The 16517-nt window shown below is 37.8% G+C and overlaps 1 protein-coding gene and 1 long non-coding RNA gene across 5 annotated transcripts in view; one reads left to right on the top strand and one right to left on the bottom strand.

Moving 5' to 3' along the window:
• Positions 1-16517, top strand: part of slc12a5a (solute carrier family 12 member 5a) — a 201340-nt gene that overhangs the window by 145871 nt on the left and 38952 nt on the right. For all 4 annotated transcript variants that reach the window (XM_028445742.1, XM_028445741.1, XM_028445739.1 and 1 more), the window contains exons 5-6: positions 9950-10004; positions 13101-13231. In XM_028445742.1, coding sequence (XP_028301543.1) covers positions 9950-10004; positions 13101-13231 — 186 coding nt within the window. The remainder of the gene's footprint in view (positions 1-9949; positions 10005-13100; positions 13232-16517) is intronic.
• On the bottom strand, positions 328-15439 carry LOC114462783 (uncharacterized). The gene is made up of 3 exons (XR_003674031.1): positions 15323-15439; positions 12099-12102; positions 328-337 (listed from the first exon to the last, which is right to left on the bottom strand). It is a non-coding gene; the product is annotated as an uncharacterized LOC114462783 (long non-coding RNA).

Here is a 16517-nt window from a genome sequence, read left to right as displayed (position 1 = left end):
TAAACCATTGAGAAAACTCATAATTCCTACGAAATCCTTCAATTTTCCTCAAATTATGACATAATATTTCCCTTAATTAAAGAAATTGGTCATACAATCAAGGACATATAAAGTGAAGATCCTGTATGTGCTGATATCTATCACGTTTTGCTTGGATATTATCTGTTTCTTACATATTTTGTATTTTTATGTATATGTAAATGTGCAAACGAGGACACAATAATGTTCAAATTACTCGTTTTCCTGCATAAAAACTGTGGCCCACTTGAGATCAATCTGATTTGACACCCCTGGTCTACAGTGATGCAAAGTGATAAAAGGCAATATTGAAAATAGACTTTAACTGCACCGTCCACTATATGTTGCACGTGACAATATTCTGCATTTGTGTAATCAAGCGTGTTAATTAAACACGCACTCAGTGCAGCGCAATAGTTCTGTTCCTGTCAAAACCCATTTCCACTCAAACAAGAGGTCGACTTAAGGCCAAATCAGAGTTTGTCTGCAGCTTTTAGAGAAAACAGACCAAAAATGTCCATTGGAGTCGATGTCATGAAGTGAGTCAGCTGGCAGCCTTTTCTTGATAAAAATAAAAAAAAACTACAAAAAAACAAGCTTTTTCTCCAATTATATTCCCCAGGCTCATGCTTATTCACAATTGTATAACAATTTGTTTATTTTGTTTTAGATTTGCAAAAATTCTGTCTGTTTTCAAGCTAAATCCGACACTCTGTTGAGACTATGATGAGCAATGCCTGGTGGTACCTCCTGTGGATGGGACAGATGGAGGTAAACATGACGTTAGTCTGCTGGCACGCTCACTGGCCAGAGGGCCTGGGGTTGTTTGGAGGTTGTGACCCCTGACATCATAAAGTCCAATACCCAACCAGTGCTACAATATCATTAGTCTAAATCTGAAAAAAAGACATCTTCATTTTTGGTCATCGTCATCTCAGAGGAGGAAAGTTAAACAGGCTACAGACTAATTACAAATAGATATGAGGTCATGAGGTGGAAATGCAAAACATTTTATTATTTTTTATTGTGATTGACTAATAAAGTCACTTAAAATTAGTTTTTGCTGTCTTTCATTTTAACTGAAATCCCATCATGACATAATTTTCACGTTTATTTTTAATATTTCACATATTCAACAGCATACAAGTTTGCATTCATTGTTAATTAATATTAAGTCTGAACAAGCTGAACATGAAGTGGGATTACTGCAGAGGCTGCTGTCTTATGGTTTGTTGACTTTTGACATGAACAGACGACGCCTCATAGCTGTTTTGAAGTTGTTCTGGAGGCTTAAATCCATGCTGCTGCCACACTGGAGGCTGGAATTACAAGCGTTGCTTCTGCCAAAGTTTTTAAATCATTGAACATTTCTCCAAATGAAGTCATCAGAAGTCGGCCAGACTCTGAACCAGGAATTTCCTGATTAAAGTCCCTCCGTCACTATTGGACATCTTATGTTTTAAAACCATGTAGAAATGGCAGTGCCATCATTTTGTTGGGCCACAACACCATTTGTCACAACACCTATGAATGCCGTCGTAAATATTTGTGGCTGACAAAATGTTGGCTCCATGAAAAAAAGGTTACAGTTTAAGTTAGCTGCTACACAGTATCGAGGCATCTTTGAGAGCATTTTGTGTGATTATATAATAATTACGATTCTGTCTAACTCCGTAGGCGTCGTCAGTGTGAGCTTTGCTAGCGTTACGGTAAAGAAAACCACAGTGCGTCAACCCATATACTGTATGGTCATCCTGTGAAAAGCATTAAAATGCAAAAAATATTTTGTGGGTGCACTACTTAGGGTGCGTGGTAACATTTAGCGTGAATGAAAAATAGGACTTCATTGCAATCGCTCAAAATGACAGATTTCTTCCAATTTTTCCATCACTGTACATCAACGAGGGAAAGCATTAGGGTAACGCGACCGCTGGGTGACACCTAGGAGGGTCATGACTGTAACCAGGAGGGTGCGATCAAATAAATTTAGAGTTAACATTTTGATTCATCTTTGTGGCACTCTATGAACTTGCCTGGATCAAAGCAATGGTCTATTTCTGCTGTTGTAATTCATGTTTTTTTTTAAATTTTAGAAACGGTTCTGTTATCATTTTACATGTTCAAAATAAAGACATCAATCAATCAAAAGGTGCGTTCATGAAGAATAAATTGATATATAAAGCATAACTTACTTCCTAAAACAAACATTGTGTCTATTTAACTGCCATACAATACAGAACTAGTAATTATGAGGATGTAGACGTACTTTAAGAACTTCCATGTGATTTTATTTCCTTTTATTGTTGTGGCTGTTACCTAGGATTTTTGCTGGTAAACAAATCTTTACTGACAGTGACAATGAAGCTTCTTCTTCCATCTGTTTTTCAATTGATAACGCACTTAATAATGAAAAGCTTTAAAGGTTTTTCATAAAAAACAGCTTTTCACAACAGCAAACCCTTTATTTTACACAGACATGGCTAGAATTAGGCTCTAATATGCTGCAAGCTACCACAAATATCATCTGAAAAACCACTCCACATAATAGGCAGTGTCTCTAGGGCTCGGATCCACAAATGTCCATTCTGTGCGGCTGTGATATTAAAGAGAAACATCAAAATCAAAACAACTTCTCGCCTTTCCTTATTATCTTGCGCATAAACCAGAAGTACCAGTATCTCACGGAAAGATAATCAATGTGAATCTCAGCGGGAATGATCATCTTCACAGACTCACCCGTAACAACATTTTTTAAAAACACACCTTAATAAGGCGAAGACAAGGTCATCGTTTGGTGTTGGTATTGTTGTTCTTGCTCATAATCTTGGATGAAATCCATCAGGTCTCATTGTAGAACTTGATGCACAGATGTCCGCGTGATTGGTTACGCGGCTACTTCTCCGTGGCTGCTGCCCACATCAGATAAAAACACTTAAACAATTACAGTTTTATCTAGTGCGGTAGGAGATGAGATTGCAGCCTCATTATGACCAGATTAGAGAGAGGAACAGAGCGCGGCTCACTCTGCACTCCGTCTCGTCAGTCCACTGGGCCCTCAGGTGACACTAACCACATTACTGTCTTCACAGAGACAGAAGCAATGATCACAAGACATTTCCCACATGATATCCTTTGGCTGCTTTATTAGAGCTGGTACGAAAGCAAAAGCAACTAGATACTTTTCTGAAGTCTGGCAATCAAATAACATGAATAAAACAATCATTTGTGCCTCCTGCAGTCTATTAGAGGCTCAAAGTAGATTATCAAAGACAATTACATCTCCAAGTACAACATGTATCTAATGAATAAATTGAAGTAGCCAGGTTCGGACTGTAAGATTTTAGCACCAAGCTAACCGCAGATACTACAGCATGCTGTCTTTATAAATACATTGGTTGTTCATCCTCTCGTGCCACATAGAAAAACCTCACCTCTTAGATTGTTGAAGGAGTTTAGTGGTCAGTGTGGTCAAATTTCATTCTAGTTTTCCCAAATTAATTTGAAAGAAACATAAAATACTTTTCTGCTGCTTTGATTCTAACATATTACTGTTATTTTTATGTCACAGATGTTAGTTTTACCTCAGGTGTGTAGTATATACAGTATTTTCAATGAAATGGTCTCAAACTTTTGAGACTTTAGGTTGGTTCTTCTTCTGTTGGGCAATTCTTCTTCACAATGTAAATGGTGAAGCAACACTGCGCCCAGCAGTTCATGTATGGTACTGCAGCAAAAATGAAACAGAAAGCGGCCTGATTTAATCATGAATTTACAACGATAAATGACGTGTCAATGCAAATGTTTGTAGTCAACATTATCCATTGATTTACTAGAATATTTCGTTGTATATGTTAAAACATTGTGTTTAGTGCAAATCTCGAGACCGTCTATGTATTAATTCTTTTTTTTTTTTTAACCCCCTGGCAAGAATCTTAATCTCCACCTATTAGAGGCTTCTACCCTCAGGGTTTGTGTGTCCTCAACAGTCTGTGATTACTCGCTAGCTTCAGCCATTAGAGCATCAACCGCGCACTGTTTAAGGGAGAGTAAAGGTCCCTTAGGAGAGCTCTTCTTCTCTGCTTCATTGTCTGCTCTAAAACCGCAGAGTTGGAACTATCGCTTCCTGCGGTCACAGATCGTTTCTGGGTCACAACTGTTTTTAATCCTCTTTCGGGAAACAAAGGAGGGTTACATCGGTATTTCTAACTTTTCCTGGAGCAACCAAAAGCAGCACAAATTGGCATTTTGACTGAAAAATCTGGCTAACTGATCTAAAAAGCAGGCTGAATGCTTCCATTGCAGTAGAAAACAATAGGATGTTTACAGATGTTTGCATGTGATTTCAAGATGGCGGAACACAGGCTCTAAAACTGTAAAGTAGTTCCATTTTTAAAAGGCAATAAAATGAATACGGTGCAAAATAATGTGTTTTGTTAGGCATATATCTTCTAATAGGTAAATTTCAAAGATTTCAGGCCAAAAATGTCTGAATGTAGACATTTTGTGTGGTCCAAAACAAAGCAAGCAATTTTCTGTTAAACATATCTTACAGTATTAATAGAAGGAACTGCTAATGTTCATCAGTGAATCTCACTTATAATCCAGCACCTTTATATTACCCAGATTTTATCTTAAATATTCTCCAGCAACAAAGTTAGAGCAGAAAGGTCTAAATATAATTTTTTTCTCCTAAAAACCACTTAATTGCAGTGTCTCCTGTTGCCATTTTTGCTCCCTTTGATGCTTCAGAAGTTGTGACTACAAACCCTCACCACCAGTGGTGGACAGTAACAAAGTATTTTACTTAAAGGCACACTGTAACTTTTGGCCACTAGGGGTGCTTAGACCTGAAACATTCACGTTAAGCGCCCCTAGTGGCCAAAAGCGCAGCAGCACTGTCGCAAAAATCAACAAACAGTCAGTCGTCTTTTGATTGTGTATGCAGACAGTAGTTGAACTGTAACTTCGGGATAAGGATTGGCTCTAAGGGCTGGGTCGGTCCTTTCCCTGCCTCCGGTGCCCCGGCTCTAGGTTTGCTACTTTTTCTCTCCTGTCAGCTTATATGTTTTTTTTCATTGCTTTAGTTTTAATGGAGAATAAAGTTTGTGCTGATGCTTGTAGCTGGACCCAGTCCGACTGTATTACCATTAATGCGTCATGCTCGTCAGTGCAAGACCAAAGCAGGTGGAGGCGAGTCACACCTAATAATGTTGTTGTTGAACAATCGATACACAGAGAATGACCTTGTGGAGGAAAAAGATGCTCCACATAAGTCTCTGTACCTGTATTTTAGGCCCCTGTTTGAGGTTTTTTGAAAAAAAAAATGATTTATGTCATAAAAACAGTGATTTGAGGCTGCAAGATAGTCAGGTTTCCTTAAAATAAAATAAAGTAGAATAAAAGACGTGCTTACCATTGCTTGTTTGTTTTTGTTGTATGTTAAATATAGCTCATGATGCTTACAGGTTATTAAAAGTAATGGAAATTGATTTCTTTTTTTATGTAATAAAAATACAGTTGTTTGTTTGATTCATTTTTTTTTAGCAATATATAACAGTCCTATACTGTAAATGAATGTAGTTGAGTTTTTAATGTTAACTGATACTTCCTTCTGTTATGTGTTAGATGTCATTGAATGCTATTGAACGGCCCTTTGTTTATTCTATGAATAACGGTGATTTGATTTTTTCACACAAACCTAAATGTTCATGGTAGTTAATGAAACATCACGCTGTTATTCAGTTGTACAGAGTTTTTTTTTTATGCAATTATACTTTCACTTAGATAATATTTTTCAGCCAAGCTACTTTTACTTGCATTCGAGTAGTTTTCGCTCTAATCTGCCAGTAGACGACCTTGTAAGGGCATAAAGAAGTACCTGAGAAGAACACACATTCTTCTTCCCGTTTGTAAATTAATTATAAATGTGCCCAGTTTGTCACAACAGAAAAGATACTTTGTGTGTATCTTTATCAGCGTTTGCAGGTAGTGATATAATGTAAACATGTTGATAATGAATCAGAGGAAAGTGGGTCACACAGAGGAGGAGGATGCTCTTTAGGAGAGGACAGCATGCACTAGCACAGTACACAGTTCTTTCATGTGTGGGTAACATTAAAAAATAATAGTCACTCAGAAATTCAACAATAGCTTATGAAAAAAATAATGAAGTCCTAATTGACCGAGGTGTTACTAGAACTTTCACCCCCCATGTTTATTTTTGGTAATAAATCTTGCCACAGTTCCCTTGCATACAGTAAACATCTCATGTATAAACTTAAAAAGTAAGAGACCAAATCTTGGACAGTTGGAACTTGATTTATTTTCACCTCTATAAAACTTCTGTCAAACTCAAGGCCCGGGGGCCAAATCCGGCCCTTCAGAGCATCCAATTCGGCCTGTCAACATGAACCGTTGTGTAAATTACCAAATAATTCAGTTGTATATTGTTGAAAGAACTCAAATTTTTCCAAAATCCTGCAATTTTTCTTAAATTATTGCACAAAATCTCCCCAAATTAAATGAAAGTTGGTCAAAAAATAAATAGTCTGTTACTTATTGCTTAGATATTGTTGATGCTTTCCGTACTTTATGTCTGATTTATAACTGGAAGTGCAAACTTGAGCACATTGATGTTGAAATTTTTCTGCCTAAAATCTAAAACAATTACAGACCAATCGCGGAAATTGACCTTTTTTTATTTAAGATTGACTCACGCAAAAAAAAAATACCGGCACCGTTTTTGTGCCACTTAAAGCACTGAACATGAGTACTTGTAATCTGTTACTTTCACCTCTGCTAATTGGTGTCTGTGTGTTATCTCCGCTGGTTTACGTGCTGTGCTGTTCTTTCCAACGCTGCACTCATGAAGGCATCCATTCTTCCTGTCATCGTCATGGTGGTCAGAGCTGCTGTGGTGGAGCCCCCCCTCCCCGGTTGTCAGGGTTACATCATAGTTGTGAGTGGTTGTCTGAATGTGCTCTAACAACTGGTGACAGGCCCTGTGGGCTTATTATTCATCTAATCAACAAGGAGGCCCCTTTAGCGTTTAGCTGCACGGTGAAGTATTGATGCTGTCTTCACATGCACCAATTGGAAGATGATGCGCATCCTAATTTGCAGAGGTGAAAGTAATGGATTACAGGTACTCACGTTACTGTAATTGGGTTGTTTTTATGGGTGTTTGTACTTTTTTGGGTGTATTTCTAAATCAGTCATTTTACCTTTACTTTAGTATGTTTTAAAAGAAGTTAAGTAATTTGTTACATTTCTACACCCAACCATTACTGAGTAAATTTTTTGGACTTTTTTTGTTTCAAAATGATCAACGGACATTGTGAAACTACAAAAAAATGAAATGATCAGACAACAATCAAATGCATCATATCATAGCTGACCAATCCGATTAAACGTAATGCCAAAAAAGCATAGAATGACAGTTATTTTCATAAATGTAGTTATACTTAGAGCCTGATAAATGTCTTTATTTTTAATTGAAATAGAAAATAAAAAATGTATCTTGTACAATTCTTTTTTTACTTAAAAAAATAATTGTACATTTTGACAAACCTTTTATTTTATACAGATGCCTTTGTGAAAAATAAATTAAGTTCCAATTGTGCAAGATTTGGTCTCTTCCTTTTTAAGTTTATACATGAGTTGTTTACTGTATTCAAGGGAACCGTGGCAAGATTTATTACCACTTTATTACTAGTAACTTTTACTTTGAGTACTATTTAATTGAGCTACTTTTTACTTGTACTTGAGTTTTTATGTATGACTTACTTGTACTTAAGTACAATTTCAATCATGTAACAGTACTTCTACTTGGGTAGGAAATATCAGCAGCTTTTATTTATTTATTTATTTTAAAGAATTCAATCAATAGATGTTTTTCTGATTGTTGGGGAATAAATGGCTGAAAAAGAATTCCACCGCAGGAAATATCACGTGGGTAAACGTTCAGAAGCAGATTATGCTCCTGGTCAGGGGTGACTTTACAAAACATGTTATGCACATTAATTAGGACCACATGTGCTAATTAGGACAGTATTTTTATGCAAAACTAAACAAGAAGGTTAAAGTATCCCCACTGAACAAAAAGCCCCAGAGATTAAAGTTCATTATTATGATGAATACTGGATATGTTCACAAATGATGCTGTAACAATGGGGGTGATACTTGGCCAGGACCACAACAATCAGCGGGAGTTTTTCCACTCACCAACCAAAGCCTGCATTCAAGCCAGGGGATATTTTGGCCAATTTAGCTCTGGAGGAATTTACATGAGACTTCAATCGTATAGCAGTTAGCGTTGTTCACCTTTACCACCTTACTGCAGCTTGTAATTCTTGAAATTGGTCCCTTAGAAATGAAAAAGGCTTCTAATAAGATGACTTGGTCTGAAGGTAATAATATATAGAAAGTAGTTATCATGATTTTAAAGGAAAAAGGCTGACGGTAAAGACTAGATCAAGACATTGTTCTAGTATGGAAATATTAAGTATGCTGAGAAATACTGTACCTGGATGTATACTACATCAAGACATTTTTACCCTTCCCCAGACCTGTGCCTTGAGACAATCTTGTCTCGGAGGTCTACAGACAATTCCTTTGACTTCATGCTTGTTTTGTGGTCTGACATACTGTTAACTGTTAACCTTATATAGACAGGTGTGTGCCTTTCCAAATCATGTCCAATCAACTGGATTTACCACAGGTGGACTCCAATTTGGCTGTAGAAACATCTCTAGGATGATCAGTGGAAACAGAATGCACCTCAGCTCAATTTTGAGCTTGATCTCAAAGGCTGTGAATATTTATGTACAAGTGATTTCTTCATATCGTCCTGGGACCGCTTTCCAGCTAAAAGATAAACATTCCCTTTTTTCTCGTTTTACATACATTTTTTGACACTTTTGTAAATAGGGCTCTTGTTTTGAAGTGAACCTGAAGTTTTGTCAGTACTCCAATGGAGGGTCTCTGTCTGAACTGGAAACATATCTCAAGATTAGTGTGAGGAGTGAGTGAGAGGGAGACTGAAGGTAGGGTACGTGGTTGCAAAGGGCGTCAAAGACTTGATAGCATGTTTCGCTAGCGTAATGCAATGTAGCTCTCGTCTGAAACCATATCTTAAGCGACGTGAGGGAGACTGAAGGGGAGATGCTGGCATACAGGAAGCAGCTTTTAATAAATTGGAGACATTTTGATGATGAGTCGGAGTTAAAGTAATGGGAGAAGATCCTTCAAAGGAACCAGTGGGTGCAGAAACTGAAGTTGAATTGAATTGCATGGTCTGTAAACAACAGGGCTGGGTTCAATTATAATTGTAATTGCATAATTGATAGGTAATTACAATTATGGCGTAGTTATATTGTAATTTTAGAAATCTGTTGATGCCATAATTGTAATTAAATTGTAATTGAGTTTAGATAATTGACTTTGTACTTTTAATTGCTATGAAAATTCTATAAAAAATGTCAATTGTCATTTAACGCAAAACTGGGGAACCATGTTACAGCTCTATCTACATTTCTACACATACTGTATGTGGTCAAACAATCATTAAATATGTTTCATATCAAGCTTTCCCACATTTCAGCATAAAAACAATTTAAATCAACACAAAAAAGCTCACACCAAAAATATCAAAACCTATATTTTTATTGATTAGGAAGCTTAACAAGGTAACCAATAAATAAGAATTGTTTTTAGTGTATTTTACAGCTGATTTATGAAAAAATGCTGGTCACTGTAATTGTAATTGAATTGTGGTTGAACATGAGTAAATGAAACTATAATTGGAACTGAAAAATGTAATTGACCCCAAGCCTGATAAACAATTTGAGAAAGCAAAGATATTTCCATTGACTTGAGTGTGGTCAACATGATCTAATCTCTCTTTCCATCCCCCCTCCCTCTCTCTGTGCAGACCATGCTGACTGCTATCTCGATGAGTGCCATCGCTACCAATGGAGTCGTGCCAGGTGGGTGAGCAGACGTTGCGCCACACAGTGATCACTGTTTGAGGCTGTCCGCTGCTAAATTTCCCTTTGCACTGATTGCTTTTGGCACGCGGCACCCAGCGCAGCTTGGTATCTACAGAAAGCGTTGAAAGCTTTAGTCTGAGAGCTGCTGCCCTTTAACTCGTCTTCACACAATTTACACAAAATAAAACCACAGCCAAAATGACTGCGGCAACACTCTTAATCTGCAAGTTTGAATCTGTTTGCAGACACATGTGAGTTCACATAGTGATAATGGCCTGTGTCGAGTCGGCATGTGTGCGTGTGTGTGTGTGCGTGTGTATGGGGGGTGGACCGCTTCTAAATTCATGCACCAGTCCATCCCACATGTACCTGCCTGCCTAACTTTCACTAAACTTACCTAATTTAAGTGGTTTGGCGTAGTGGCAGGTGTGGCGTGAGTGAAGCTCCAGCGATCAGGCGCGCTTCACTATGTGGCACCGTCTGCATGACATGTAAACATACATATATTAGGCACTTATGCGTGCAGGCGTGTACACGCATGCACGTCAGTGAGCGTGTCTGCGTGTTGTATCCTGTCCAATCAAAGCAACGATCTGACTCAGAGTGTAACACTACAGTCACTACCACTCTATGGATGGGTGTCGTGACACAGACTGTAACCGGACTAAATGGTGGTCCGTTATACACTCACACTCACACACACACTGTTAATAAACAAGTGTTTATATGTCACATTGACGGTGATCGATAGTGAAGGTCACCTGATCGCTATAGCTTCACTCACGCCAAACCTGTGTCTACGTGTGACTGATATATTTATGTTTGTTTGGTGCACATCCAGGTGTGGCGTATGTAAGCATACACTTTAATGTGTAAGCACACTGAAGCGTCTGCAAACGTGTTAACGCGTTAACACATCTGCAAGCATACATGCGGACGTGACTCGTGCATTGTGCCCGTGTACCCATTCTGAGTTTATGGAAAATGTAGATCAGACGTGCAGGCGTTTGTTTACGCGTTCGTTGGACTGGTGCGCATGAATTCAGAATGGATTCACCCCCCATAGTGTGTGTGTGTGTGTGCGCGTGCAGCAGGGGTCAGAGGAAATTACAGGCTCACAGAGACGTGTACAAGTGTACACCAATTATGACTGTCTCTTATCAGCGCTCTCAGTTGTTATGTTGCTTCAAAGTGCTGATTAAGGTCAATTTATTTATGCTCTCGTAGTTTATGTGCACGCTGTTATCCACAGAGACACACCCACCACGGTTTGAAAACATTTTACTTATCTGTACCAACAACACCAAAACACTGGCATTAATTCTAACAAGTTAATTTTGTCTTCTTTTTTTGAAATAAGATGTTAAGGTTTAAAGGGGCAGGTTTTTTTGCATTGGTTGTGACGTCTCAAACTCAAACTCCTCCTCCTGACAATCCTGGCTCCTCCCACCCTATAAGAATGTGAGCTCCTCCCTCTCAAACTACCTCACAGGTAAAACAAACATAGCGAAGGTAGATTGATATTACAGTTAATATCACAGTTAATATCTTTACGTTCAGTATATAGATAATCTAGTATATAAATAAACTTTCATTTTTGAAATTTTTTAATTTTATTTTTTATTTTTTATTTTTTTTTGATGGTCACAATTATGCAATCAAATAAAGTAATTTATTTAATTGAAATAACAAAACATGCATTGCTGTCTTAAAAAGATTGCATTTCTCGTAGTGTTGACCTTTGACAGCATGTGCAGACAAAGAAAAAAATCAAAAATTAACTTTTAGTAGCCGTTATACCACCTCGTATCACCTTCATGGGATGATCTGACATGTTTGTGACCCAATGCGATGCAGCAGTTTTACAAAACAATGGACTATTGTCTTAAATGGACTATTCCTGTGGTAAGAAGAGGTAAGGATGACAAGAAAGCGACGTAGCAGCTAATGAATCACTGTGTTTTGCCCACTCATGCACATGCAGGAAGGCCCAAAAAACAGCCTGTTTTTAGGAGCGGTCTGAAAAACCTGAAATACTATGTTGTTGGGGTTCTTAGAACAAATGGAGATGGGTGATATATAGCATAATACTGGACTTTTAATTTATTCAGACAACTTTTTTCAGGAACTTTACTTTGAAATTTAAGAAAACTCAAGTTGGCCACGCATAGAAAGAAGTCATAAGGACACATCAAAGCAATCAGTTGACGCCTCTGAGGAAGACTAACAGTTGGCAGTCAAAATATGTCAGGAGATCAAAGTAAATTTCAAAGTAAATTTCCAGAGAAAAGTTGTCTGAATAAATGAAACCTTAACATATTCAAACACTGGCAAATAAATTCAGAACAAATTGAGGAACAAATTTTTTTTATTAATATTATTATTATTTTAGTCATAAATAAAACAGAATTTGATACATTTAAATTTTGTATTATTTATGACTATAATAATAATAATAATAATAATAATAAAACTTATTATTATTATTATTATTTATTATTATTAAGTGGTTGGATTCGAACCGGTGACCCTCCGATTACAGGCATGCATCCTTAAGGGTTACCTTACTTTGATCATTGCAGACCTCCAACACGCTTTGATGGAAACTGTATTCGCCTTCAAAGGCCTCTCAATGCAATAAATCATTGGTGGTATTTAATAGAGAAGTTATCCTGACACCCTGAGTCTGTAGATTACAAGTCTTCAAATGTTTTTTGTCAATCGAAGTTTAGTCAAATGAACCAGGGACGCCTGGGGATTTTTTTTATAGTGAGCTGGTAGGACATGTGGAACTTAATAAGTGTTCATGATTCCTGTTTTTATCGCTGATGACGAACATAGAATGGTAATTCTGTTCTGAATCTAAATCTTTTTTCAGCTCACAACCTACAATAGGACTTTGCTGAATCCTGCTAATCCCGTTCAAAATATTGCTATTATATTTTTAAAATATCCATTTGTTACAACTTGAAGGTCAAATCTTTGGTGTCTGATGTTTTTTTATTTTGCCTCGCAGTGTCTTATTCTGCACAATTTGAATAAAAATAGCTTTCCATGTACCATAATGTTGTTTTCCTCCTGTTTTCCATGCAGCTGGAGGCTCCTATTACATGATATCCCGTTCGTTGGGCCCTGAGTTTGGGGGAGCGGTGGGGATCTGTTTCTACCTGGGAACCACCTTCGCCGGGGCCATGTACATCCTGGGAGCCATCGAGCTCCTCCTGGTAAGATATATCTTCACTCCCTGTTTGGAACAAATCCCTTTTCATTTTGTTTCGGTCTGAGTTTATTGTGTTACTGATATTATTCAAGCAACAATTAAGGGTGAACTCAGCCGATTCCTGCTGGGTTTTAAAGATCTTTTTTGTCTGTATTTTTTTGTTTTTGTCCACAAAGTTACAAATTCTTAATTGAGAACCATAGTGAAGTAATACATTTCAAATCAGAGACTTTTACGCACTGAAGTGAGCTTCAAAGATTGACTTTAAAGGGTAATTGTAAAGTTATGCAACTACAGGAGAACTTTAGTGTTTCAAAATCTAAAGCCACCATGTATAAATGTTCAATAGTGAAAAATAAATGTCCTTTATGACATTTATTGAAATGTGTGACCCAGCGGTGTGAGTGGAGCGATAAATTAATTCATCCTCTTGACCTGCATTAATGTATAAAGGGTTCCTGGCCCAGTTTATGTCAGGCTAAGGTTAGAGCTATTCCCTGGAGAGGGCAATATTCTCTTCTGTCGCAGGGCCAACACATAAAGACAAACTAAACCATTTATGAGTAATGGCTATTTAAAGTCTAAAAACAACCAATATGTTTGGACAGTAGGAGGAAGCCAGGGAAAATCCCACCCCGGAGAGAAAACATGCAAATTCTACAGATGTGTTCAGGTTAGTGATGTATGATGTTGGATTTTTATGCAAAAATAAAAAAGATACTTCAACTTACGTTTTATATAACATTTCATTTTTATTTATGAAAATTATTTTCAAACAAAACAATTCAGATACCAGAAGCCAGTGCTACGTCAAACAGCTACCTACTTACATTTTGTGTTTTTCACTGATAAAAATGTTGTTTTTACAAAATCCAAGTATTCTGTTTAATAGCTATACATGAGGGGAAAAACATTTTGAAATTGGTACATTCAGTTAATAATTCTACTTTGACATCGTTGAGTGCCTCTTACCTTTGTTTCATTTTGATTTATTAATTTATTAGGACATTGTACACATACATTAAGTTATGAAAAAAACTGAGATGTTTGTACCAGACTTTAGCTTTAAAGTTATTCCAGCTGTAGTCCTTGGTAGAAGTGTCCAGATTCAATATATACGTACAGTTCATGTTGTGGCAGTTTTGAATGAAAAATTGAAGGGTTACAGGTCAAATGCAGACACAGGATTTATTTGGTCAAAGGGTTTTTCTGGGGGCAGACCGATCTGGGATTCCAGGGTTTCTGTGTGTGTGTCCAATGAATCTGTAGTTGTTCTGTGCTCTCAGGGTTTTGTATGCTAAGCATAAGAATGACAGACTCTCTGAGAAGAGACCTTGGCAAATGTTATCAGTACAATAGTATCTGGCCTGCTTAGAGCAGTTTGACCAGAACTGACCAGGAAAGATTCTGTAATCACATATCAGTACAAGTTATGTTCATTCTACCGCTTAAAAAAATTTATAAAATTATGATCATTATAATATAATTTTAAGATCACTAATAGATAGAATAAAACCTCCAGTTGGAATTGATCTCAATCATACATTTCCTGCAAGAGTAAAGGATTTCCAATCACTCTTGCAGTCTGCTCCCCACACACAAGATGGCAATGCTTCGTCCCGCCTCTCCACAGGCAATGACGCATCGACGTATGTTTGATCAAACATAGCCTGTTATTTTTTTGGTTGATCATATCAGTGGAATGGCTGATGTCTGATCCTTAAAGAGTAATTAAACCTCTGCTTTCTACTGACCTGCAACTAGGAGGTGTCTTGATTTTGGGCGGGGCTCCCAGAGCATTTAAGACACGCTCAGTCTATACTATAAAATCTCCAATGAACAATCTATGCTATGTTAACTAGCTACTCATTACTCAATATACCTCTCTATTCACTCTTCTCTCAATCCAACCTACTCACCACAGATTGTAGAGACCACAGGTGATAGTATTTGTAAAAGGGGCGGGGCTAATACTGCTTGTTTGTGGCTCAAGATGGTCCCAAAATGTCATATGATCTTCTCAGCCAATAGCAAAATTCAATTGTAATAGCCTGGTTTCGACCCTTAGAGGGCAGTCACTCTGACATTTTACAACTAAATATGACAAATTGAAATACTTTGACAAAAATTTTGAGAGTTGGATCAGGATCCATCAACAGCACTACTTTCAACCCAAATGCATTTACATTCAGCAGAATATGGTTTTGGGGTTTCAAGCCGATATGGGCCAGTACCCATAACGTGCCGATAATCACGTGCATCACTAGTCCAGGTGTAAAGCAGGAGTGAAACCGAGAATGAACCACTGCACCACCGTTCAGCCCATATGTCCATCTGCTGATGACTCCTGAAGGACACTCCCTCTTCCCCTTATTTCTGACACTCCCTCAATCATCGATGCATAGTCGCCACATTCGTTTACTTTTCTCCTCACTTCTCTTCAAGGTTGTTCTGTTTTTTGTTTTGTTTTTTTTAATAAAGGTTTTTTCCCATCTCAATCGTTTTTTGCTCTCTTCAACCTCCTCCTTATTTCCTCTGCGGTCCCCACATGCTTTGGTAATTACGCAAATTCTGCAGATATATCAACACACGAGCGCACTAATAAGAGCGTTCCTTCAAAAAAATCTCATCACTTTGGCCCGCTGTCATGAACAGAGCCGTGTGTGCGTGTGTGCGTGCATGTTTTTCTTTGTTTTCCTTCCGGACGCCTCTGATGTGGGTATGCAGAGTTTGATCATGCCTGGAGGTTAATTCTGTCTTCTGGGTCAGAGCTGTCTTAGTTTCCATTGTAAAATATCAATCCCTGCAGAATTGTATGGAGCGGATCTGGAGAGGGCTGATTTGAATATGTTTCATCCCTTCCACTCGAGCCAAGAACACAAACGGATGCTATTTTAGGAAGCATGAACATCTCACAGGGAAGCAGGAGACTCTTGTTTGCCTAGCGATATTATGCTCTTCCCCGCATCGGATCATCGTCTCCAGTCAAATGACCAAACCGAGCCTCTAAGCCGTCCCTCTGATCTCACTGGAGATTGGACTGTTCAGGGCAGAAATCAAATGGATTAAAATACTGCTGGAGAGAGAGAAAGAGAAATTCCCATGCTTATGTAACAGCGCTGTCAGGAATCATCTAAAGCTGATGACAGATAGTGACGGGCAATTTAGGGGTTTACCACTGTTGTAAATGTGATGGGACTATTCTTAGACTTGGCCAGTAGTAAAAAGAGTAATAATGGAAGCTCATTTCTGATATGAATTCAACAGCCACGCTTGAGTTCTTTAATTAT

Source organism: Gouania willdenowi, chromosome 5, assembly GCF_900634775.1.
Source record: "Gouania willdenowi chromosome 5, fGouWil2.1, whole genome shotgun sequence".
NCBI lineage: Eukaryota > Metazoa > Chordata > Actinopteri > Blenniiformes > Gobiesocidae > Gouania > Gouania willdenowi.
The sequence above is the reverse complement of the archived record's forward strand: the minus strand, read 5'-3'. Positions and strand labels throughout refer to the sequence as shown.